The sequence below is a fragment of the Eumetopias jubatus genome, unplaced genomic scaffold (assembly GCF_037043125.1).
Source record: "Eumetopias jubatus isolate StellerSeaLion01/CBP00866 unplaced genomic scaffold, mEumJub1_p1.0 scaffold_16, whole genome shotgun sequence".
NCBI lineage: Eukaryota > Metazoa > Chordata > Mammalia > Carnivora > Otariidae > Eumetopias > Eumetopias jubatus.
Genome location: NW_028274822.1, coordinates 67908554 through 67931695, shown reverse-complemented (window position 1 = coordinate 67931695; position 23142 = coordinate 67908554). Strand labels below are relative to the sequence as shown.

At 58.6% G+C, this 23142-nt stretch overlaps 1 protein-coding gene across 2 annotated transcripts; it reads left to right on the top strand.

Annotated features, from left to right (window-relative positions):
• The first annotated feature begins 411 nt into the window (after positions 1 to 411).
• On the top strand, positions 412 to 21822 carry GGT1 (gamma-glutamyltransferase 1). Of its 2 annotated transcripts, none has more exons than XM_088019621.1 (13): positions 412 to 491; positions 10634 to 10810; positions 11429 to 11559; positions 11717 to 11803; positions 15174 to 15366; positions 15732 to 15889; positions 16890 to 17039; positions 17545 to 17681; positions 20247 to 20434; positions 20651 to 20778; positions 20875 to 20987; positions 21061 to 21174; positions 21505 to 21822. In XM_088019621.1, exons 2-13 carry the CDS (start codon positions 10647 to 10649, stop codon positions 21649 to 21651), a joined length of 1710 nt encoding a protein of 569 aa, XP_087875747.1. In that variant the 5' UTR covers positions 412 to 491; positions 10634 to 10646; the 3' UTR covers positions 21652 to 21822. The 2 variants fall into 2 exon arrangements, with proteins under 2 accessions (XP_087875747.1, XP_027949968.1); XM_028094167.2 differs by lacking the exon at positions 412 to 491 and adding an exon at positions 10055 to 10143.
• Positions 21823 to 23142: the final 1320 nt, after the last annotated feature.

The following is a 23142-nucleotide window of genomic DNA, read 5'->3' as shown; positions in this document are numbered from 1 at the left end:
CAGCAGTGTTTCTACAAATTGATTTTCTTTGGCTTTATACTGAATCCACCCAGCCACCCCACAGTCTTTATTTGCCCACTCAATGCTGACTACTGGGCCCTGTGGATACTGTGGAGCCTAAGACACAGGAAGTCAAACTAACAGCTATGCCCACAGGGGTGGGGAGCTGTGATGGGGCCCCACGGGGCACTCTGGGGCATTACTGGAGCTGAGGAAGACACCTGACCAGGAGGCGGGGTGGGGAGGACTTCCGGAGGAGGTTGCATTGAGACTGGGGTCTGAAGGAGGAGTGCCAGCTTGAAGTTCCAGTAGGGAGCAAGGGATGAACCTCAGGGAGGAAGGGGTGGGGCCCTAGCAAGGCAGGAATTTATCTAGAGGGTGTAGGGGCCTTTGAAGTGTTCTTAGTGAGGGAGGAAGTGCTCAGATTTGCATGTTCAGCAGGGGCTACAGCAGGGAAAGAGTGGCTGTGGACCCCGAGGAGGAGTTGCCAGGTGAGGGGGGCTGGGGTCCTGTGCAGACAGGAGGAGGGTAGATGTAAGGCTGCTGGACAGGACCAGTGAGGTTGGGGGCTGGGGTGCTGAGGCTACGCTGGCTGGGGGGAGCTATGGGGAGGGCTGTTACTTAGCTCAGGTTTAGGCACACATGTTGACCTGAGGCTTCTGAAACAGCAACCCACAAAATGTTGCAAGCAGGACTCAGACAGTAACTGAGTTCAGCTTGAAGCCATGCAGGAGGCGGCAGGGGGTGGGGGGTCCTAGAAGCCCTGGGGGAGGGCCAGCAGGGCATGCAGGTAAAGTGTTAGGTGGTCTTGGCATCAGGAGAACCACAGGACCACCTACCCCCCGGGGGAGTGTCGGGAGTGGGGGTGGAGGTGTGGGGGTGGGGGGTTCGAGAGGCATGGACAGACAGGCTTGAGTCAGTGACTGACGCTCCTCGGAGACAAGACCAGATGCCCCTCTGTGACAAGACCAGGCCCTGCCCTGGGGTGGGGGCTGGGGCCGGAGAGGCTCAGCCTTTCTCCTCCACCCCCTGGAGCTCCCAGACACCGCAGATAATTAGAGGTGATGTGATAAATGCTATCTGCACAGGGTGTCGTGGGCAGAGAGGGCAGGGCAGCCAGGACGAGGGAGGCACTTTCTGCCGCTGAGCCCTGAGCCGTTCATCAGGCAAGGACAGAGGCGACTGCAGGCCTGGGCGTGGGAACCATGGAGGTAGCGGGAGCTTACTGTAGCTCATGCAGCAATCTCAGGGAATCCGCCCAACAATTATTTTATTTTATTTTTTTTCACAATTTTATTTATTTATTTGAGAGAGAAAAAGAGCGAGCATGAGCGGGGGTGGGGAGGAGCAGAGGGAGAGGGAGCCCGAGGTGCCCCCAATTATTTTAATGATGTCTGCTCCCCAGATAGAAAACTGAGGGCAAGAAGAAGAGACCCTGGGCCATGGGGTCGCAGGGGTTGCATTTGAACCCAGGGACCCGAGAGCCCATGCTCTCCTGCCTCTGGGTTTGGGAGCTGGGCTTGGTCCACCGGGTGCCGGACTGGCCCTGCCGCTGGCCATTCCCAGGTGTTAATGAGCTGGAGGCCCACACACTGGCAGTGCTCCAGCCTCCATCCGCACATCAAAGGCAGGTGTTGAAATGGTGACTATGCAGATGGGGCCAGGGGGAGTCAGCCAGGCTCCCTGCTACCATGGGGTAACAGCAGCCTCTTCACTGAGCTGGAGTCTTCCTTCCATCCAGTCAGTGTGGTCTGTGTGGCTCTGAGAGGCTGTGGCCAGGTGGCAACAGGGTCTGTCAGGCAGGCCACTGCTCCTCAGTGGGCAGGAAGTGAGGTCAGGCCCACCTACAGCATGCTGACACTCACAGCTGCAGAAGGCTTTCGCAGAAGGCTTTCCAAGAAGGCAAATTGGGGCTTAACACTGGGAAGAACTTGCTGACCAATCACAGTTTGGCTGGCTTTGAAGGTAGCGAGGGCCCCCGTCAGGGCAGGTATGCAAGCCAATCTTTCTGGGGTGTCGGAGATAGGATATCAGAGACCAAACCTTTGGGATTCTGTGATCCTAAAGCTGATTAAGATGCTATGATGTTGGGCATCAAAGTCACTTTTGTTCAGCCAGCTTACCAAATGTCTCCTCGGTGCAGATACCAGGGGACACTCTGGGGTAACATCAGGTTTCCTGGCTCCCAGTGGGCTCTGAGATGGTGTCCCAGCAATTCTGGAAGGACTGGACCTCCCTCCCAGCTCACACATGGTGAGGCTCCCGACTGCATTTTGGGAGGTGATGTCTCTACTGTGGCAGTAGATGTCTTAGCTGTGGCCCACTCAGAGCCCGAGGTTCACCTGGCACTTCCTGAGGCTCAGGCCCAGTCCCCCACAGCAGGGTGAGGCAGGATGGAGGCTGCGGTGAGGTTCTACTTTCAGGAAGTGGCTTGTAGGGCCTTCCCCATGTGTCATGGGTCAAGTTGCTTCCCTGCTGAGTCTGCGGTTTCCCTTAAGCACCCCTCTTGCCTCACCAATACCTTGCTTTCCCAGACACAGAGCTGGGGCAAACCCAAGCCTCTCAGTACAGGAAGGGCCTTGGAGGCCACTGTAGTTCCTCATTTCTCAGAGGAGATGGGCCAGGTGCCCAGCCCCCCAGCCCCTTCTGTCTGACCAAGGCCCCCGGGGCACACTAGGTTGCTGATGCCTGCGCAGAAGGGGTGACTAGGAGATAAAAGGCATCAGGATGGTGGGGTAGCACCCCCTCATGCTGCCTTGGCAGCTACCCCTGGCTGGAGGCCAGCCTCGCCCAAGAAACTCTTCAAGGAACAAGGACACAGAGAACCTATCTCAGCAGTTCCCCAGCCCTCAACAACACTCCCTTCTTCCCACGGCCCTTACCCTCTGGTCACCCACCAGGGTCTTAATGAGTGAGTTGGGGTTAATGGGTTACCCAGCCAGGTGACACATTCACCAGGCTCCTGGGGCTCTCAAAGTCCAGACCCACTCCCCTGGCCTTCAGGGTCTGAGCTCAGCCACTTCCCTTATTAGTGTTGACACCTCAGGGCTCAGGAAGGGCCCAGGGAGGTCAAGAGTTTCCCTTGTGCCCTCACTACTCCCAGAGAGGCCTCCAGTGCCAGGCTCCGGTGCTGGCCTCCAGGCCCAAGTGATTTCCTCCACCTGGCATGTCCTACCCAATCCAATCCCAGCTCTGCCCGGATTCTTTTTTTTTTTTTTTAAAGATTTTATTTATTTATTTGAGAGAGAGAGAGAGAGCACATGAGAGGGGGGAGGGTCAGAGGGAGAAGCAGACTCCCCGCTGAGCAGGGAGCCCGACGCCGGACTCGATCCCGGGACTCCAGGATCATGACCTGAGCTGAAGGCAGTCGCTTAACCAACTGAGCCACCCAGGCGCCCCAGATTCTTTTTTTTTTTTTTTAAAGATTTTATTTATTTATTTGAGAGAGAGAGAGAGAATGGGGCGGGGGTGCCAGAGGGAGAAGCAGACTCCCCACTGAGCTGGGATCCCGACGTGGGACCCCGACGTGGGACCCGATCCCGGAACTCCAGGATGATGACCCGAGCCAAAGGCAGTCGCTTAATCGACAGAGCCACTCAGGCGCCCCTCCTCCTGGATTCTTAAAGCCCCCATCACAGCGTCTGCCTCTCCGCCAGGGCCCTGGGCCGCTCCTCCTCCCTGGCGGACCATCTCCAATCCTGCCGTGGGCTCTCTGAGAAAAGAATCTGGACAGGCCAGGCTTAGATGGGGGAATGACTGAATGGATGAGTTTAGGCGAGGGCCGTGCTAGTGGTGGTCATGCTGGCCATAAGTGGGTCTCAGAGACAGGTAGTCTTGGGCCTGCCAGCCCTGTGGGGGCACCCACCCTTTCTCATTCAATGGGCCAGAGCAGCTAGGACCACGAGCAGACAACCCCATCTCTTGCCCTTACCGCCATGTGTCCTTCATCAGCCTTCCTGCTCACGACCCCAAAAATGTAGGGGATGAGGAAAGGCTCCCCTGGGTCATGTGACTTCCTTCAGTCCAGGTGACCAGGGTCCTTGGAGTGACAGCCCCTATACTCAACCTGTAGCCCCAAGGGTCACGGAGAGGGCATGTCTGGAGGAGCATCCCCATCCAGAGTCGTGGAGAGAATCCTAGACTCCTCAGCCTGCTAGGGCCTCCGATGCTTACACTCCCCAACCCCAGTGGTGTGGGCATCTGGTTGCACCCCTGTCTGGACATCGTAAGTTGGGGGAAGCCCACCTCCTCCCAGGGGACCCTTGGCCTGAACTGCCTCTGCCTGAAACCCAGCTTCATTCAGCCCCACTGAGGCCTCCAAAGCTCAGGTCTCTCATTCAGGATTAGGGACCCTTCTGGACTCAAAGAGGCCAGCAGCTGTCCCAGGTCACACAGGCCCAGGAACAGGACAAGGAGCCAGCCCAGTTCCCACCTGGAAATGTTCCTGTGCCTTTAAAGCTTGCCTCCACCCAAGCCGGCAGGGAGAGGGAGGGAAGGAGCTGGGTAACAGCTGCGCACTGGGGACTCCACTCTGTGCTGGAGAGTAGCAGGAGGACCAGCCCTGGAGCCAGGTGAGCCAGGAGGGGCGTCTGACTGTGCCTCAGTGCTGTGTGACCCCAAAGGACAGCTCATCCTGTCTGAGCTACTGGACATTGTAGGTTGGGGTCGCCCAGGCTTAGGGCCTCCCGGAAGTGTGGGTTCCATTTCCAGCTCTGCCACGTGCTGGCCCCTTCCTCTCCAGCCTCAGTTTATGCACCTGAGTAATGGGAGTGAGCTGACCTTCAGGGTGAAGGGGACGGGGCTTGTGTGAATGGCTCCTGCAGAGGGGTTGCACAGGTCTTTGTCTGACCGGCTCTAGGCTGGGGGTCCTCGGTTTTTTTGCCTGGTAAGGGGGTTTGAGAGTGCCTGTCCAAGCTTTCTGGCTCACTGTGCCACAGGTGTGGGGTGGGTGGAGGCGGGCCACATGGAGCTGCTGGACTTCTCTAAGGAAGGCTTTGAAGAAGCCATGACACCCCGGAAGTGGACTTTTGGAATTAAGCGGGAGGAGTGCAGCATGGAGAAACTGAGGCCCAGGAGGATCTGGTAGCCTGGAGCGAGGGAGCTGTGATGGGGGCTGAGGTACTGTGTCTTCCGGCCGTCCTTTGCCCCTCCCTGGGCTCTGGTTTGCGGCTGTGATGGGGCGCGGGGCCGGCTTAATTGTGCAAGGGGTCATTGTACAACTCTAGGGGGTGCCTTGAGGGGTGTGGGCAGGGCTCAGGAAGACGCCGAGAGCTATGTTCTCATGCCTGGTCGGGGGTGGGGGTGACTCCTCACTGCGGGTGGAGGTGTTAGCGCCAGCCGTGTGGGTTCTGGGCTCACCTGCAGGTCCCCACGTCTCCCCCCACCCGGAGCCAGCTGACTTGCGTGAGTTGCTTCCACCTAAGCCTTGGTTTCCTGTCTGTGAATGGGTCTGGGGTTGTGCCCCAGTTTCACCCCTGGGGCTCTGAGGTTGTGGTGACATAGTCCTCAAGCTGGGTTGGAGGTTTAACAGAGAAACGTCAGGATTCCTCATGCTCCCCTCTCTGAGATTCCCACCCCTCCCCAAGCTACTCCACTCAGCCTAGATTCAGCGTGTGTGTGTGTGTGTGTGTGTGTGTGTGTGTGTGTGTGTGTGTGTGTGTGTTGGGAGCGGGTGGTGCTGATGATAAAGTCAGTATCTCTGGTGGGTGAGGCTTTTATATTCCTGAGGACGGGGAGCTTACTATCTTATGTGCCTAGGACAGGAACCATGGGGCCTGGAGGAGACTTTTCAGGCCAGCCCCTGCAGTCTCTTCTGGCGTGACATGGTTTCCCCAGACCGACACCCCTCAGGTCCCCTCTTGGTGTGTAGGGGTTGGGGGGGCCTGACCAGAATAGAATGTGACACACTCAACATGTGAGGAAAGTTCTTTGTTCTGTAAATCATGCCTTTGGGTTTTTGTTTTGTTTTGTTTTTAAGATTTTATTTATTGATGAGAGAGAGAGAGAAAACACAAGGGGGGCAGGGGCAGAGGGACAAGCAGCCTCCCTACTGAGCAGGGGAGCCCCATGCAGGCTCGATCCCAGGACCTGGAGATCATAACCTGAGCCGAAGTCAGACACTTAACGGAGTGAACCACCTGGGCGCCCCCATCATGCCTTTGTTGACACCGCTTTTAATGAGACCCCTTTCCTCCTGACTCCCCTCCCTGGAACCCGCAGCTGCAGCTAGGCTTTGTGCCCCCAGGCAACTTCCCCCTCCTCAGCTTGCCCCAGGCCAGGGATTTCCTGTTGGGATCACCTGGGGGGTTTGGACCACCCTCTGCCCACTCACACATTCTTCCTACCCTTCTGGAGCTGCAGATATGGCCATGTCTTATGCCTTCCCAGGCAGGGAGAAAATTGCTGAGCAAGCTCAGGCTGGGGGCAGAGCCCTATGTCTCTCCACTATAGACCCCTCCCCGCCGACTGCCCTGCAGTGCAAATCCCCTGACATCCTGGCTGGTGTCTAGCCCTCAGGGATGAGCCATGGGCCTTGGTCCCTGGATCCTGGCCCGTTCATCTTCTCAGTCATCCTGGTCTGCAGGTGATGTCCCGGGAGAAAGCTTAGTCATAGCACCCCCATCCTGGGGCCATGGAGGATTTACGTAGGAATGCATTTTTTGGTGGATTTCGTCCCAAGCCTGCTCAAGAGCAGTGAGTGAGAGGACAAGACTTGTTTTGATTGTGTGACCCAGGATGGGCAGCAATACCTGGTCAGCCTCTGTCTCTCTACCTGCTTATCGGCTGGCACAGCCTTGTAGGGTGGTCATAGATTAGATATTCCAGATGGAGACTGTGGGGGCTCCCAGGCAGCCTAGACACAGCTGGTTGGGAGCCAGGGAAGGAGCCAGGACTCAGGGAGTGGCTCAACCTTATTCTTGGCAGATGGAAGCCAAAGGGGAGTGGGAAGCAGGTTCCAAGGTCTCCTGGGCTGGGCATGCACTTGTTCCTGGCTCAAGCTCTCCTTGTTGGACTGGTAAGGGCACGCAGCAACTTGGGGGCCGGTATGGGATGGCCTGGTGTGTATTGCTGGGCTCTGTGACTTGGACCAGCTCTGGCCCTCTCTGGGCCCTGCCTTTCCAGGCTGCTCCGGTGGTATCTTGGGCCTGAGGTGCTAACATTCCTGCATAGGCAGTGGAACTGCTCTGGACTTGAGGCTCCAGACTATGTTCTAGGAAGTCACACTTGGCATCTGCCTGAGTGGTGTGGTAAAGGCTCTCAGGTCCTGGTTCTGGACATCATGTTTGGCCCTGGAGTTCAGATGCTCTGAACAGGGACAGGGTGAGCTAGGGGGGTACCCAGCCTAGGGCTTGCTGGCGGGGTGCTTGCCAGTGGACTCTGCCCTTTGGGGGGAACCGAGGCCAAGAGAGGGGGACCCTCTGCCTCTGTCACCGCACCTCTCCTTCCCTGCTGGGGCCATACTCCTCACCTCCTGCCGTTGCCAGGAGGACCCCAAGAGTCACTGCTCTTATAGCACCTCCCAACTCCTGCCCAGGGCCCTCCCAGGACTGCGTGAACTTTAGTCACTTAGTGACAGGCCGAGTCACTGCGCCTCTCTGCTGCCATGACGTCAGACTCTGGGGCTGTCCTCCCTGCCAGGCTGGATCTTTTAGAGGACAGCCTGTTCTCCACCCCACTCCGATACCTTCAACTGCCCCATGAGGTGGCTGGGTGTCCCCTGGCCTGCCGCTTGCCTGCTCTGGGACTCTGTGAGCAGGAGAGTTCCTCTGCTCTCTCCTGCCCCTTTCCTGCCTCTGCTCCTCCTTGGAGGTGCCCTCCCTCGGATCCCAATCCCAGTTCAGAGGCCCCCTGAGGAGCTTTGCAGGGGCCGCAGGCGTGGCTCTGGGCCACTCCTGGGAGTTGGGGGGCGTGGAGGGCCAGCCGGAGCTGTGGCCCAGACTTTCCCAGGCAGACAGATCTGGCCGTCTCCCAGCCCAGAACTTCTTCTGAGGACAGGAGCTTTCTTGGGCCCCTGCCAACCCCAGGCCTCAGGTAAGCCCCCCTGGGTCATGAGGAGTGGGGTGGGGGTTTGAGGCCAAGCGCTGTGCCTGACCTATTCTCTGGCCTCAGTTTCCCCTCCTGACAGCGATTTGGGTGAGAGCCAGGCCTCTGGGCTTGGACATTATTTTAATAAGTCTTTGAGAAAAATGTGGGGTATGGGAGGGGGGTGGGAAACGGAAACCCAGTCCCCCGCAGGGTGTCTTCCGCAGGGCAGGGGACGTCTGCCTGCAGGGCCTGGGCTAGGCCTCCCTGCTGCCCTGCCCAGGGAGGAGAGGATGGGGGTCGGTGCTGTCCACCCCTCTCCATACTCCCTGGTAATCTGAGCCTTGCTGGGTGCCCCGTGGCCCTCTGGAAGCCCACCTGAGCCCTTGGGTGGTTGGATGGATGGATGGATGGAAGGATGGATGGATGGATGGATGGATGGATGGATGGACAGAGAGATGGATGGACAGGGGAGACTGGAGTACAGACCCCAGGAGGTCATGGCTGGACACTACAGGGGCCCGGGGGGAGGAGAGAGAGGGGGGCTCTGAAGGGGGTCTTGGCTCACAGCCCCAAGCCCAGGAGAAATGAGGCAATGCCCCCAAGGAGCCTAGTGGATGGGACTGGAGGGCCTCCTTGACAGGTGTGGCTGTGCCCATGCTGGGAACGGGGTCACTGGCCTCTGTCCTACCCCACCCACCCCCACCACATGTGATGGGAAAGTTCTGTGTTCCTGGCCCAGCTTCTAAGGCCCCTTGGACCTCCCAGCACGGTTACCTCTACGAGGAATCCTTAACCCTGACCCAGCCTCCAGGGTGTGCTCCGAGGGCTCTCAGGCCTGCCAGCGCAGAGAGCATAGACTGTCCCCTGGAGCAGTGGCAGGGGGAAGGTACTGGTTGGCACTTTGGAGAGAGCCTTCTGCTGCTTTTCGGAGGACTGAGGAGCCAGGGATGCCGTCAGGAGGGAGGGTGGGGAGGAGGCTTTGCAGGAGTCCCACCAGAAAGGCTGGTGCCTGGATTCAGTCAGGGTGGGGAGGAGAAACTGGCTTGAATCCCCTTCTGGGGATGGAGGGTAGTGTCTGCTGTGTGGCTGCCCACTGAGCCTGGGAGGGGAGAACCCTTCCGTGTTGGCTGGCTTCTGGATGTCCCCGACGTGGGGTGGGACTCCAGTCCTAGACCATTTCTGGGACACCGTGTCTGGCCCTGGAGCTCAGGCCCTCTGAATAGAGACAGGGTGAACCAGAGGGAGTCGCAGCCTGCGGCTTGTCAGCAGACATCCCCCCCCCCCCCCCCCGCTTTGGAGGTAACTGAGATTACCTCTGTCACCACACCTCTCCTTCCTTGTGGTGGTCACACTCCTTGCCTGCTGCCAACACCCGCAGGGACCCAAAAGCTCACCGCTGTCTCTCCCTGCACAGCCTGGAAAGGAGTCAACACGGAAACAGTGAGCAGGAGGCTGACCAACTTCCTCCTGCCCTAGCTAGGCCTCCAGGGCATCACCCTGGTAGCCGATGACCATTACAGCCAACACTCCCCTAGCACTCCAGCCTTTCCAATTCACTTAACCTCCACAAGATACCCCTGCAGGATGCCTCTGTCATTCACGCTGGGCAGGTGGTCAGTGACGTGCCCAAGACCCCACATCAGATGAGGGGCAAGACCCAGAGGGGATGAGCTGGCTCCAGGGCCTGCGTGCCCCATCCCCCTGGCCCGGTGCACGGGGGCTTCACCACTTTGTCACATGACGCTCACACCACTGAACCCGGGCCTCGCTCTGGGCGAACCCTCTCTCGGCTGTGCCTGGAGACCTCCCTCAAATGTGGGAGCGGCTGACAGCTTCCTCTTCGGCTCCAGAGTTCATCTGGAGGCAGAGGAACCTCACAGAGCTCCTGGGGGAGGGCCGACTCAGCCTGTTTCAGGTACAGCGTCTCAATTTGCAGAACAAGGAGGCTGTGTGGTCGGGGTGTCTCTCTGGAGCAGACTCTGTGGCCACGGGTGCCTGCAGTGTGTGAGGGAGACCCCAGTTACCTCAACAGCTGCTTCAGCCAACCGCCCCCCCACCGTCCCAGCTTTGGTGGCTACCCCTGCAGGCAAGGCGTGGGGCTCCCGTCTGCTGAGAAAGGTAGGCCCCTGCCCTGTGGCAGCTCATCTGATGATTGGAGGAGACATGGCTGTCCGCTCCCTGAACCCCACAGTCTGTGGCAGGCAACTCTGGGGGGCCCATGGACGGTGCATGTCTCCGGGCTGAGGTGGGGGTCACAGAAGTGATCGGACCAGGCTTGTCCCTCATGGAGTTCCCTGCTTGGCAGTGCCTCCCACCGTAGGAGATAGACAAGGCCCGGCAGAAGCAGGGGCACGTGGAATCTGGGGGCTCCCAGGAGAGGAGGTTTCTGCTGGAGATGGGGTCTTTACTGGAATGGGGCCTTGAGGATAAGCAGGGAGATTTGGGAGGTCAGAGAATGGCGTGGCAAAGGTCCGGGGGCTGGAAGGAGACACGGAGACATGTTTCTGAGGCTTGATCTTGGGCTGTGCCCTGTGAAGGTGAGGGTCAGGATGTGCCCAAAGGCAGTCCCCCGACCCTGTTAACCCCCACCTCCCCTCCCCCCCACCAGGGCCCGCAGAGCCATGAAGAGGCGGTGTGTGTTCCTGGCCCTGCTGGCCGTGGTCCTCATGCTCTTGCTCATCATTTGCCTGTGCCTTCTGCTGCCCTCAGCCTCTAAGCCACACAACCATGTCTACTCCAGGGCAGCCGTGGCTGCAGATGCCAAGCACTGCTCGGAGATCGGGAGGTGAGTGGGCAGGGCGTAGGGGCACAGGAGGACCTCTGCAAGTGGATCTGGGCAAGACCCTCATCCCTCTGAGACTCAGTTTCCCCACCTGTCCATGAGCTACCCAGACAAGGGGTGTCTGATGCACGTGGAGCTGCCTGTCCTTTCCTTGGAACTTCTCCGCAGCCTCTGGTCAGGGCAGAAGGGGACACTGACTCTAAGAGCAGGGTGTGGGTTTCCCAGTGCCCAGCTGGGCCCCTTTTCTCAGACCTAAGGATCTCGGTCTCTTTGGATAAACTGCTGTTTTATGCTATTTTGGACCCCTGTCTCACATTATATACAAAAATCAGGTCCCACTTAAGAGACTTAAACAGAAAAAAAAAAAGTTACTGATGAAAGTAACAATTTTCCAATTTTCTTTCTATTATAAAAGTCATGTGCATCTGTTTGCTTGAAAAGGAAGAACATACAAGCCCACTGGCTTTAGACTTTTATGTAAAACCCCAGAACTATGGGCTCTTCTTCCATCCTCCTTTGGGCAGGGTGGCCCAGCAGGGTGGAGGTGGGTGGCAGGGTGCCCGTGTTGGGGTGGGTCGGGGAGACTTTAGGTGCTCACTCCCTACCACATGCCGTGGGTAGGGACGTGCTGAGGGAAGGCGGCTCGGCGGTGGATGCTGCCATCGCAGCCCTGCTCTGTGTGGGGCTCATGAACGTCCACAGCATGGGCATCGGGGGCGGCCTGTTCCTCACCATCTACAACAGCACCACACGTGAGTGCCCCCGGGGAGCGGGAGGTGAATGGCAGGAGCTGTTTATCTCAGGCTGGACTTGGGCTGGGGGCAGGCAGAGCTGGGTGGCCCCTGGGCTCACACCCTGGGGTGAGGGTGTTGGTGCTGGTCCGGACTGCCCACCTGCTTCTGCTTCCAGGAAAAGTTGAGATCATCAATGCCCGCGAGGTGGCCCCGGGGCTGGCCTCTGAGAACATGTTCAACACCTCAGAGCAGTCACAGGAAGGTGAGGTGTAAGCTAAGGGTGCGGGTGCAGAGCTGGGCTGAGCTGCTGGGAAGGCATGGGCATCTGGGGCTGGGGACAGCTCTGGCTGGGCTGATGCCTACCCTTCTCAGCCTTTCCTGGCCCCACAACAACCTCCCATAATGAACAGTCAAGACCATCATCACGGAAGGAAAAGAGACGGAGCTTCCGTTATTTTTGCTCAGGTCCCTCCAGAGCCACCCTGTGTTAGTACATGGAGGGAATAATTATTTCAACAACTTGCACATACCGGGGGTCACTGGGGCCAGCACTCTGCTCAGCCCTTTTCACCGATGAGCCCCTTGAATCCTCCCTGTATGCTTGGGAGTCCGGGGAAGCGCTGTGTTGATTCTCATTTTACAGGTCCAGAGAGGTCATGCAAACCAACTGAGGTCACACAGCTGGATGGTGCTGAGGCCAAAATTGAACCCAGGCTGTCGAAACCCTGAGTTTTTCAAAGGCATCTAAGTCATTCATTTATTCGTTCGTTTGTGGGGCTAGCTCTCAAGAGGCAGCAGAGTCTTTTCTTTTTTTTAAAGATTTTATTTATTTATTTGAGAGAGAGAGAGAGCACGAGAGGGAAGAGGGTCAGAGGGAGAAGCAGAATCCCTGCCGAGCAGGGAGCCCGATGCGGGACTCGATCCCGGGACTCCAGGATCATGACCTGCGCCGAAGGCAGTTGCTTAACCAACTGAGCCACCCAGGCGCCCCAGAGTCTTTTTTTAACAAGGTTTTATGCAGAGAAGAGGCCCCCAATCTCCCCATGCAGCTGAGGGGAAGCCAGTGGCCACCAGGGCGTGCTGCTCCCAAGGACCCAAATGGAATGCACGTTAGGAGTTTGGAGGCAGGAAGTTCTGGCTGTTGCCCTTAACAGATCTGATCCGTACCGGCAGCCTCTGGGCGGGGCCCTGTGAGTAGCCCAGCCCTCTTGGCGTCCTCTGCAACATACAGAATCTCCGAATTCTTACATCCGTTGGGAAACTCCGAATGGGTAGAATTGAAATCATTCAGTGTGATTGCTGGAATCTTACAGACTTAGCACCTTAGGGACGCTTGGGATTCATTTATTTAAGCAGGACTTACTGGGCACCTCTTAAAATGCCAGGGGCTCTTCCGCAAGCCAGGAGACAAAGCAAAGGCAACAGGCGAAATCCGTGGCCCAGTCAAGCCAGGATAGCGGAGGCAGGAAGAGCCGGAAGGCGTGCGATTCACCAAGTACAGCCTGCTCAAGGAGGGGCTGTCTAAGCAAAGACCCAGAGGCTGGAGTGGAGTGAGGGGTGTGCACGTGTCTGGGGGCAGAGCAAGTGGCCCACGTGGGAACCAGTGAGGCTGCAGTGGGTGATCCCAGGGTCAGAATGGTTCAGGTGGTGTCAGACCTCATGGATCATTGCGAAGACCCTGCCTCTTGTCTGAGAGAGGTAGCAGTGTCCCCTGGGGTGTTTGTGGAGGTGGATCTGGCCTAGGTCGGACAGAACCCCTTGGGCTGCTGCAAAAGGGTCAGGGAGCAAGCCGCCTGCCCATCAGGTGACCTGTCAGGAGGTCACCACGATAATCAGGGAGAGAAGAGGGTGTTGGGAGGCGGTTGGTACTCAACGTACTTAGAAGGTGGAGCCTGCGCATCTGCTGATGGGTTAGGTGTGACACATATGCGAAGTGTCCTGGATGACTGCTCTTTGATCTGCATCTGGAAGGATGGGGTGCCCCTAAGAGAGAACAGCAAGGCTTCGAGGGACTGGGTCTGGGTGACAGGCGGGAGTCGGGTTTTGAGTGTGTTAAGTTTGAGATGCCTTTTTGGCGTGGGCAGGTGCATCCTCAGATCTGGTCCTTAGAGGAGCAGGCCGGGCCAGGGAGTACAGCTGGAGTTGTCAGCACATAAATGGACCTTGAAGCTCTGATCTGGGGGAGAAGACAGAGGAGGCTCCAGGAGAGCCTGGCAGGTGGGATGCAGAGGTGACCCGGGAGGAGAGAAGGGTTAAGTAAGGTGAAGTTAGGGCGCCTGGGTGGCTCAGATGGTTGAGCGTCTGCCTTCGGCTCAGGTCATGATCCCAGAGTCCTGGGATCGAGTCCCGCATCGGGCTCCCTGCTCTGCGGGGAGCCTGCTTCTCCCTCTGCCTCTCTCTCTCTCTCTCTCTCTGACTGTCCTGAATAAATAAATAAAACATTTAAAAAAAAAAAAGTAAGGTGAAGTTAGGAGGGGACCCTGGTCTGCCAGTATGGGGGTCACTGGTGACCTTGGCGAGCAGGGTAGTGTGAGACCTGATTGGCCCAAGTTCAGGGCAGCATTTATTTAAGGTGGGGGGAATTATGGGCTGGGTGTCAGACCTTCTGAGATGTGCAGACATGTAGATCCTAACAACCTGGCTCTCGTGCCCAACTTCAGGTTGTTATGAATCTAGAAGCTGCCTAGTCTGGGAGTAGCTGAAATGGCCCTGGTCATCCAGGGTGAAAGCAAGAGGGTGTCTGGGAGCAGGGGCCGTGGCTGTACCTTTCTGCATCAGTGTCCAGCTTAGGGCACGGTGGGCGGTGGGGGTGGATGGGAATCAGGGTCCATGGGTGTTTCCAATGGAACTGTGGGTTCCTCTAAGGTCAGCTGGGAGAGACAAACTCTTTGTGGTCAGATGGGGAAGCTGAGGCCCAGAGAGGGTACAGGGCAAGGGTTTGGGTTCAGGTCCTGGCTGTTGTGGTTGTTTTTTTTTTTTTAAGATTTTATTTATTTATATGACAGAGAGAGTGAGAGCGAGCACACAAGCAGGGGGAGCAGGAGAGGGAGATGCAGGCTCCCCGTTGAGCAGGGAGCCCAATGCGGGGCTCCATCCCAACCCGAGCCGAAGGCAGCCTCTTAACCGACTGAGTCACCCAGGGGCCCCTCGGGTCCTGGTTCTGGGAAAGTAGAAGGGAGGAAGGGGGAGGTCTTGCCTTGGCACTGGCTCAGTGTCGAGGATGGCCCGGGCTTGCACTGGGGACTTTGGTGGGTTCTGGTGGACCCCTTGAGCCTGTGGGCGAGGAGGCTCAGACTGAGAGATGGCAGGGGTCTGGCTTCCCCACATTCTTGGTGCACAGCTGTGGGCCTGGCACAGGATTTCAAACCTGGTGGCCCTTGCAGAGGCAGACATCTAGTCCTGGGACCGCAGAACCCAGCACAGGAGGCACCTCTTCCCACTGTGGCCTCCCTCACGTGTCCCAAGCAATCTACACTCTTGCCTGCCGAGTCCAGATATGACAACTCCCATTTCTTTCCGAAACCTCACTAATCCCATGTGGGGACTGTGCCTAGGTTGTGGCCTCAGAGAGCATCCCTCCCGATGTCCCCGGCCCGGAGCCACTAATTGTGTGTGTCCCTGTCCCTGTGCAGGGGGCCTGTCGGTGGCGGTTCCTGGTGAGATCCGCGGCTATGAGCTGGCCCACCAGCGGCATGGGCGGCTGCCCTGGGCTCGCCTCTTCCAGCCCAGCATCCAGCTGGCCCGCCAGGGCTTCGCCGTGGGGAAGGGCTTGGCAGCAGCCCTGGAGAAAAGCCAGGCTGTCATCGAGCGGCAGCCTGCGCTGTGGTATGTCTGTGGGGGTTGGCCTGCCCTGGGCCACAGGCTGGGCACACGGGGCCCAAGGTCCCTGCGGGCTGTGAATGACTGGCAGAGTGCTTTCAGGGCCCTGTGCTGATGGAGGGACGAGGTCTAGAATACAAGAACCCTTCCCAATGTGTGTGGGGTCACATTCTGAGCCTGCTGCCCAGGGTCCCAGGCTTGTGTGTCCTGAGTGGCAGGGGCTCTCGGAGGCATGGGCTAGACACCAGAGGATGAGGGCCACCCACCTGTGGACAGGTGCTCACCGTCCTTTGATCTCCTTTGTGGTTGGGTGGGAGTGGCTGGCTGAATCCGCCCCGCCTGCCGGCCTCACGGGAGCCTCTCTGCCCCAGCGAGGTGTTCTGCCGGGATGGGAAGGTGCTGCGGGAGGGGGACAGAGTGATCATGCCGCAGTTGGCCGACACGTACGAGACGCTGGCCTTGGAGGGAGCCCAGGCCTTCTACAACGGGAGCCTCACAGCCCAGATTATCAAGGACATCCAGGCTGCTGGTGAGTGGGCAACCTCAGGGACCCCGGGGAAGGAACCCTGAGCCAGAGCTCAGAGGCCTTAGGTCCTCTGGTCCTGCCTGGCCAGGGGCCCTGGGCCCTCAGGCAGCATCTGGCGGGGAAGGGGAGGCAAAGGATACATCTGCAGTCAGTGACAGGCCACGTGGATCTACAGATCTTGGTTAGGTCAAAACTGAGAGACCAGTGCAGTTCAGGAGAGAAAGTTCTCGGTGGATAAATGCAGGCCTACGCAGGAGCTCTGGCTGAGGGAGCATTGAAATGCAGATCTGGGAGGACTTCCCAGAGGAGGTGGTACTTGAGCTACAGATTAGGCTGGAGAGAGGAAGAGCATTTCTGGCAGATGGAATAGGCTAAGGCCCAGAGAGGGCGAGCTATAATTATCCCTGAGGGTCACAGCAGATGAGGGTGGGCTTGGTGGGCTTGGTGGGCTTGGTGAGAGAGGCCTTGGAGGGGCTACAAGCAGGGACAGGTTCTGATGAATTTCAGCCAGGCAGCCTTTGGCTGCCTCTCTGTCCCCCGCTGTGGATTTCTTCATACTGTTATTGTGGTCCGAGACATGGAAGAGGGTGATTAGCATGTTGACCTTTAGGACTGATGCAGGAAATTAGCCTATAAATACCTGGTCTGTCTGGAGTCCGTTCCCTGTAGAATTAAGAGCCTCCTTTCACTCCCTCCCACGCATTCGTCTCTGGAGGAGAGGAACTGGGCCGGGGGGAGATGGGAGCAGATACTTTCCACTTGGAGAAGACTCTCTGGCTGCTAGGAGGAGAGAAGGCAGACCTGGAGGCCAGTGGGGCAAACAGGTGGAGGGCAGCTGGCCTGAGCCTGGCAGTGGGGAAGTGGCATCTTCAGGGAGCACAGAGGGACTTGGGGGTGGGGCCATGTGGGGGTGGAAGGGCAGGGCTTTCAGTTGGATGGTCTTGTCCTCCCCTCAGATGTGGGGGCCCATCCCCATGTCCACCCACTGAGCTGCTCTTTGCAGGGGGTATTATGACTGCCAAGGACCTGAACAACTACCGTGCCGAGCTGATAGAGAACCCACTGAACGTCAGCCTTGGGGATGCCCATCTCTACGTGCCCAGCGCCCCACTCAGTGGGCCGGTGCTTGCTCTTATCCTCAACATCCTCAAGGGTGAGCTGTCCCTGAAGGAGGCAGAGCAAAGTGACCAGGGCTGTGGGGGCGATGGTCAGGGGCTGGAGGAGGGGGAGGAATGGTCGGGAGGTAAAAAGGTTTGGAGCAGTGTCCTGGGGTGGGAACAGCTCCTGCAAGGGCTTAGGGGTGACAGGGTCTGTCTGGCTTGCCCAGTTACTCAGTGCTGGAAGTTCACAGCTCGGGGGGCCTGGTCCAGAGGATGTGTCTGGCAAATCTAAGTGATCTTCTGGGACTGGGTAAGACTGGGTAGCCCTTCCGGCTGGCCGTTTGAGGCCCAGGCCCAGAGGTCCCTTGCCTCATTCCATCCTTACATTCCTCCAAAGTGTCCACTGGTAGTTATTAAACGTTCCCATTCTCAAGCTGGGCCAAGCGAAGCGATTCAGGGAGGTGTGAGCCTACCCCGGGGGCACCCAGCTGTCTTGGCCGAGCTGGGGTTTTCCAAGGGCCCCAGGACTGCAACGTGTCCCCATCTCTGCTCAACCAGGGTACAACTTCTCCCGGGCGAGTGTGGAGACACCCGAGCAGAAGGGTCTGACCTACCACCGCATTGTGGAGGCCTTCCGGTTCGCCTATGCCAAGAGGACCCTGCTTGGCGACCCCAAGTTTGTCAATGTGATGGCGGTAAGAGGCAGGGGCTGGCCCGTGATGGGTGGGTTGGGGGGTGGGCCTGCCATGGAGGTGCCAGGATGGCTCCTTGGGGCCACCCCAGCCTCACACATGCTTAATTAATCCATTCCTACCACCAACTTTGGTGGTGGGCCTGACATGTGCTGGGGTGGACTGGTGACCCTGAGTTTGGCCCTCTGCCACAGGGAGCTCACAGTGTGACAGACTCGACAGTGAGTGATTAGTACCCCCTACCCCTGGCCACACTCCCACCTTGGGGACTGTACCCTTGGCCTGGGAGGTTTTGGAATGTTCAGTGCTGAGGTGAGGAATCCATGGGGGGGGGGGGGCTTGCAACCCTCAAGGGTAATGAGGAGGTTGGGGGAGGGAGAGGGGTGGTGTTCTGGGTGGCAGAGGCCTCGGCCACCGGCTTGCTGGTCACACCCGGGAGCTAACGCTTCCCTGATCCCCCCCAGGCCCTGCACAGCCTGACCCACTCACGGCCAGATGCCCCAGCTCCAGGCTGGACCTTCACTGAGACTCCCGTCATAGCCCCCCTTACCTGCTTAGATCCCCCATCCCGGGGCAGATCCGTAGACCCCCTCACATGGACCTGTGCCTCTCGGCTGCCCCTCTGCTCTCCTGGATCTTTTTTCTTTCCCGAGGACCATTTCATAGTACTCCCCACTGCAGCCCGTGACTTGGGGTCGCGTACCCCTGGGGCCACTCCCTCTCTGCCCTCCCTCCTGGCTGAGGCTGACCCCTCTGCTCAAGCACTTGCCGACTCAGCACGCCCCTCCCACAGCACTGCCCTACAGTGATGGATCATTCCCGAGAGAGGCATATCCTTGTCACTTCAGAGCCCCCAGCTGCTGCCCCCATTCCTCTGCTTCCACTCAGAGCACACTGGGCCGCTCCATCCCTTTCTCATGCCCTCTCCCATCAGGCTCTGCCCTCCTCGCTCCACATTCCCCCTGCCAGGACCCCTCACTCCACCCCTGGAGTCCAGCCTCAGTTTCCCCCTCCGGCCCCCCTCGGCAGCGTCTCACGCAGTTCAGTTTGCCACCTCCTTTCCCCAGCTTTTCATTTTGCAAAGTGGTGGACATTTTGCCACATTCCCTCCCTCTCTCCCTGCATCCATCCACCCCTTTATCGATATGCATGTGTTTTTCGGGTATCAGATGGTTAGTCCCCGATATCATGCTTTGGGTCGTAGCTCCTAAGACAGGACTCCTACATACTGCCATCAAGAGGACCTGGCCTGTTAGACACCTGTGTTCCCAAGGGTCCTGGGGTTGTTTCGGTCCAGAGCCCATCCGACTCATCCCTTGTTCTGTCCCTCCAGTCTCTGAAGCTACAATAGACCTCTTGGCTGTTTTGCTGATTTTTAAAGCCCGGGGCAGTCATATTGCAGAACCATCCCACATCCTGGATTTGACTTTCTGTTTTCTTGGGAGTCGATTCAGGCTGAACATTTTCCCTGGGGGGTTGTTGCTGGAAAATTCTGGAGGCATTTCCTTTGCTCAGTCCCCAGGGCCTTCCTTGCTGGCTCCTGTGTCATCTCCTCTCCTCTTTGTCCTCACCGCCGTGGGGACCCTGTTCAGGCTCACAGCTTTAAGCAGCCAACGGAAGCTGGTGGCTTCATGTTTATCCCTCAGCCGGGTCTTGCCTGTCAACTCCATACACACACACAGACCCACCACCCACCTGAAACAGGAAAGGGCACCTGTTCACAATCAAGGCTCCTTACTGTCCCCTTCACTGCCCCTTCCGCAGTGTTTGCCTCCCCAGTTCAATGGCCGCTCTGGACGGAAGACTTTGGGGCCATTGTTTCTCTCCCATCTGGGTCAGCCACCATCTGTCACTTGGTTGATGCCATAGCCTCCCAGTTGGGTTCTACGCTATACCCCCACACAGCTGCCATAGAGATCCTGTGAACTACCAGTGTGCCCCTTCCTCTGTCCCAGGCCCAGGTGGCTCAAAGCAAAAGCCAGACTCCTTATAGGGCCTCTGAAAACTTACAGAATAACCCCCTGCTAACATCTTCCACCACCTCTCTCTTTGACCCTATTCACCCTCTGCCTGTCACTCACGGGCCTGCCTCAGGGCATTTGCATTTACCACCTGGCCTCACTCGGGCCTCTTTTCAGCTGTCACCTCCTCTGAGAAGCCCTCCCTGACCACCTCGCCCCTACCTCATCCCTCTCCATCCCCTTTACTTCGCTTGTTCTTTCCAGCATGTCCCTGCCTGCCTTTGTCTTCCCTGCCAGGAGGGCAGGGACCTGTGTGTCTGTTCCCTGTTCATCCAAGCATGCAACACAAGCTCCACGAACGAATGAATGATTGAATGCGGCAAGAGTGGGGGGTTGTGGGTGGACAGATAAATACTAAGAGTTGCTGGACGGTAGCAGAGGCAAAGGCTGGAAAGGGGATCAGACGGGCCACGTGAGGCTGGGGGTGCAGGAGGGTTGTGGTCAGGGCCATGTCGGGGGGCTTCCCAAGAGCTGCTCGCACAAGCCTGTGCCCCCTCCCCCTCCTCCCCCCCCCCACCTCCTCAGGCCAGCTCTGGGGTCTCGGCAGGTGGTCCGCAACATGAGCTCCGAGTTCTTTGCCGCTCAGCTCCGGGCGCGGATCTCTGACAACACCACTCACCCGACCTCCTACTATGAGCCTGAGTTCTACACGCCTGATGACGGTGGCACTGCTCACCTCTCCGTGGTCGCAGAGGACGGCAGCGCTGTGTCGGCCACCAGCACCATCAACCTCTAGTAGGGGCTGCCAGGTGGTCCTGGGTGGGCCAAGGGCTGCTTGCATCTCCCAGATGGGAGCTCCATGAACCCCTTTCGTGGTGCGGGGGGGGGGGGAACCGAGGCACTGGACCTTGGTAGAGCACCTGCCCCCAGCCTCACTGGGGTCAAGCTGGAGCTTTGGTGGGTGGGTGGGGGCTGGGTCTGGCATAGCTGTCTGATCCCGCTGGTCTGCAGCTTTGGTTCCAAGGTACGATCACGGGTCAGCGGGATCCTATTCAATGATGAGATGGATGACTTCAGCTCCCCCAACATCACCAACCAGTTTGGGGTGCCCCCCTCACCAGCCAACTTCATCAAACCAGGTGTGGGGTGGGGGGCTCAGGTGGGGAGAGGGCTGGTGCCCTGGGCAGGCAGCTGACTGACATCTCTGTCCCTGCCCGCCCATCTGTTGACCACAGGGAAGCAGCCGCTCTCGTCCATGTGTCCGGCAATCATTGTGGGCCAGGATGGCCAGGTCCGCATGGTGGTGGGTGCCTCTGGGGGCACACATATCACCACGGCCACCGCGCTGGTATGTGCCACCTACCTATCCCCGTCAGCCCCTGCCCCTGGGCCACACTGACCCCCTTCCCCTCCACCCCCAGGCCATCATCCATAACCTGTGGTTTGGCTACGATGTGAAACGGGCAGTAGAGGAGCCCCGGCTGCACAACCAGCTTCTGCCCAACACCACGACGCTGGAGAGAGGTTTTGACCAGGTGGGGCAGGGCCAAGGAAACTGAGTCACAAGGGGAGGGTCACAGGGTGCCCCTAGGATGGAGGCCTGGATCTCCTGAGTCATCATAGACTACAGCCTCTGCCTGGGGCAGATGACCTTCACATCTACTGCCCAGGCCATCTTGAACCTCTGTGCGCTGGGGGTCAGACCACCTGCTCCAGGGAGACCCAGTAGGCTCAGTTGCCCCCAACTTGTTGTTCCCGGCCACGGGGCTGGAAATGGCACCACCTGTGCGGGTCAGTGTGGGTCTATGCGGTTCCAGTGGCACAGTGGGCCCTGCTGAGGCCTCTCTATCCCCTCCCACCCCCAGGCGGTGACCGCAGCTCTGAAGACCCGGCACCACGACACCGAGGTCACGTCCACCTTCCTCGCTGTGGTGCAGGCCATTGTCCACACGGCCGGTGGCTGGGCAGCTGCCTCAGACTCCAGGAAAGGCGGGGAGCCTGCTGGCTACTGAGCGCTCAGGGCGGGCAAGGCTTACTGGCAACCTAGGGATGAGATGCCTGCGGGGCCAGAGTGGGACCTTGAGGGATTTGCTTCCCCTGTGAGTGACAAAGCAGTGCAATAAATGGGGGTCGCAGCGTGAGGCTCTGGGCAGCCTTGCCGGCCTGGCTCCCTTATCCCTGGGCCTCAGTATCCTATGTATGAAATGGAGTTGTCCAGTGGGGAAGGGAGGAGAGGATGGATTCAGAGGGCTTTACCCCTCAGGTGCTGGAGCTAGCCTGAGAATGTTCTCGAGAGCCCGGCGGGTGGGTGAGTGGGGACAGGGCCCGCTCATACCTAGTGCTGTCCTTCCTCACCCTGAGCCCCAGGACCAGGGGGCCCAGTCATCCCTTTTCTGGCCGGGGTAGTGGCACTTGCTAGGATCGACCACCAGGGGGCGGTGCGGCTCTGGAGTTTTGGGGGCAGCACGCCACCCGCAGATGCTTGTACCCCAGCTACCTCGTCAGCCTGGCGGGTGTCCCCTGCTCACACTGTGGAGGACACATGGAGGTGAACCTGAGGTCTGAAGAGTGGGATTGGGCAAGAGGCTGGAGCAAAACATCTTGGTCAGGGCCAGGCCTGGGGTGGCGGTGGGGGGGGGGGGGTTTCCAAGCACAAACCCAGAGTGAAAACCAAGCTGTGATCAGCTCCAGAAAGAGGCCCAGTTCTCAGGGAACAGTGAACTGGGAGAGGTCCCCAGATCCCAAGGGTCAGGGCTTGGACCTGTGGGCGGCTGGAGAATGCAGCCCAGAAAGAGGGCCTGGAGTGGAGCAGTGAGACCCAGCGGCCTCCCTCTTCCCCAGTGCACAAGCCCCTCCCGCCCTCCCTCAGGGTCTGCTAACTTGATGGAACGTCTGACTGAGGAGATATGAGAGACTGGCTGGGGTGGGCAGGGGAGGATGGGTCACGGCCTGACGGCCAGGCATCCCCCTGACCGGGGAGCATAAGTGCGGACCCCTGAGGGCACGGGCACAGGGGCCACCCCAAGTCTGGGCTCTCCTTCAGGAGGCAGGCAAACTTGGTGTTTCGAAAGTGCCCACAAGGAAACGGGGTTTTGTGTCTGCAGAGTCTGGGCCCTGAGCCTGGGAGGACGGTACCTCTGGGGTCCTCTGAGGACAGGTTGGAGGCTGAGCTGGTGGGGTGTGCAAGTCTCCTCAGCCTTCATTTTGGCCCCAGAGGAAAGGCCACGGCCCCGTTTGCAGGAGAGAAGACTGAGGCCCGAGGGCTAGTCTTGTTCTGGGTGGAGGTTAAGCTCCTTGGGTTCCTGCACATGGGCTGGGTGCACCCAGTTCCCCAGGCCCCATGGGGCTCAGCTGAGGTCTCCGTCAGGTGCTGGAGGACTTGGTTTCCTCTCTTTCCTTCCCATTGACTCCTGCACACCTCACCTCCTGCACAAGGATACTCAGGGCCTTTCCCAGCTCAGCCTGTCCAGCCATACCTCCAGCCAGGCCTAGCATGATTCTTT

What these genes read in the sequence shown, in the direction of transcription:
- GGT1 (XM_088019621.1), top strand. Translation starts at nt 10,647, where the DNA reads ATGAAGAGGCGGTGTGTGTTCCTGGCCCTGCTGGCCGTGGTCCTCATG. An exon ending in CATCTACAACAGCACCACAC is followed by an intron (nt 11,560 to 11,716) that starts GTGAGTGCCCCC and finishes TTCTGCTTCCAG; the next exon opens with GAAAAGTTGAGATCATCAAT. An exon ending in TGGAGAGAGGTTTTGACCAG is followed by an intron (nt 21,175 to 21,504) that starts GTGGGGCAGGGC and finishes TCCCACCCCCAG; the next exon opens with GCGGTGACCGCAGCTCTGAA.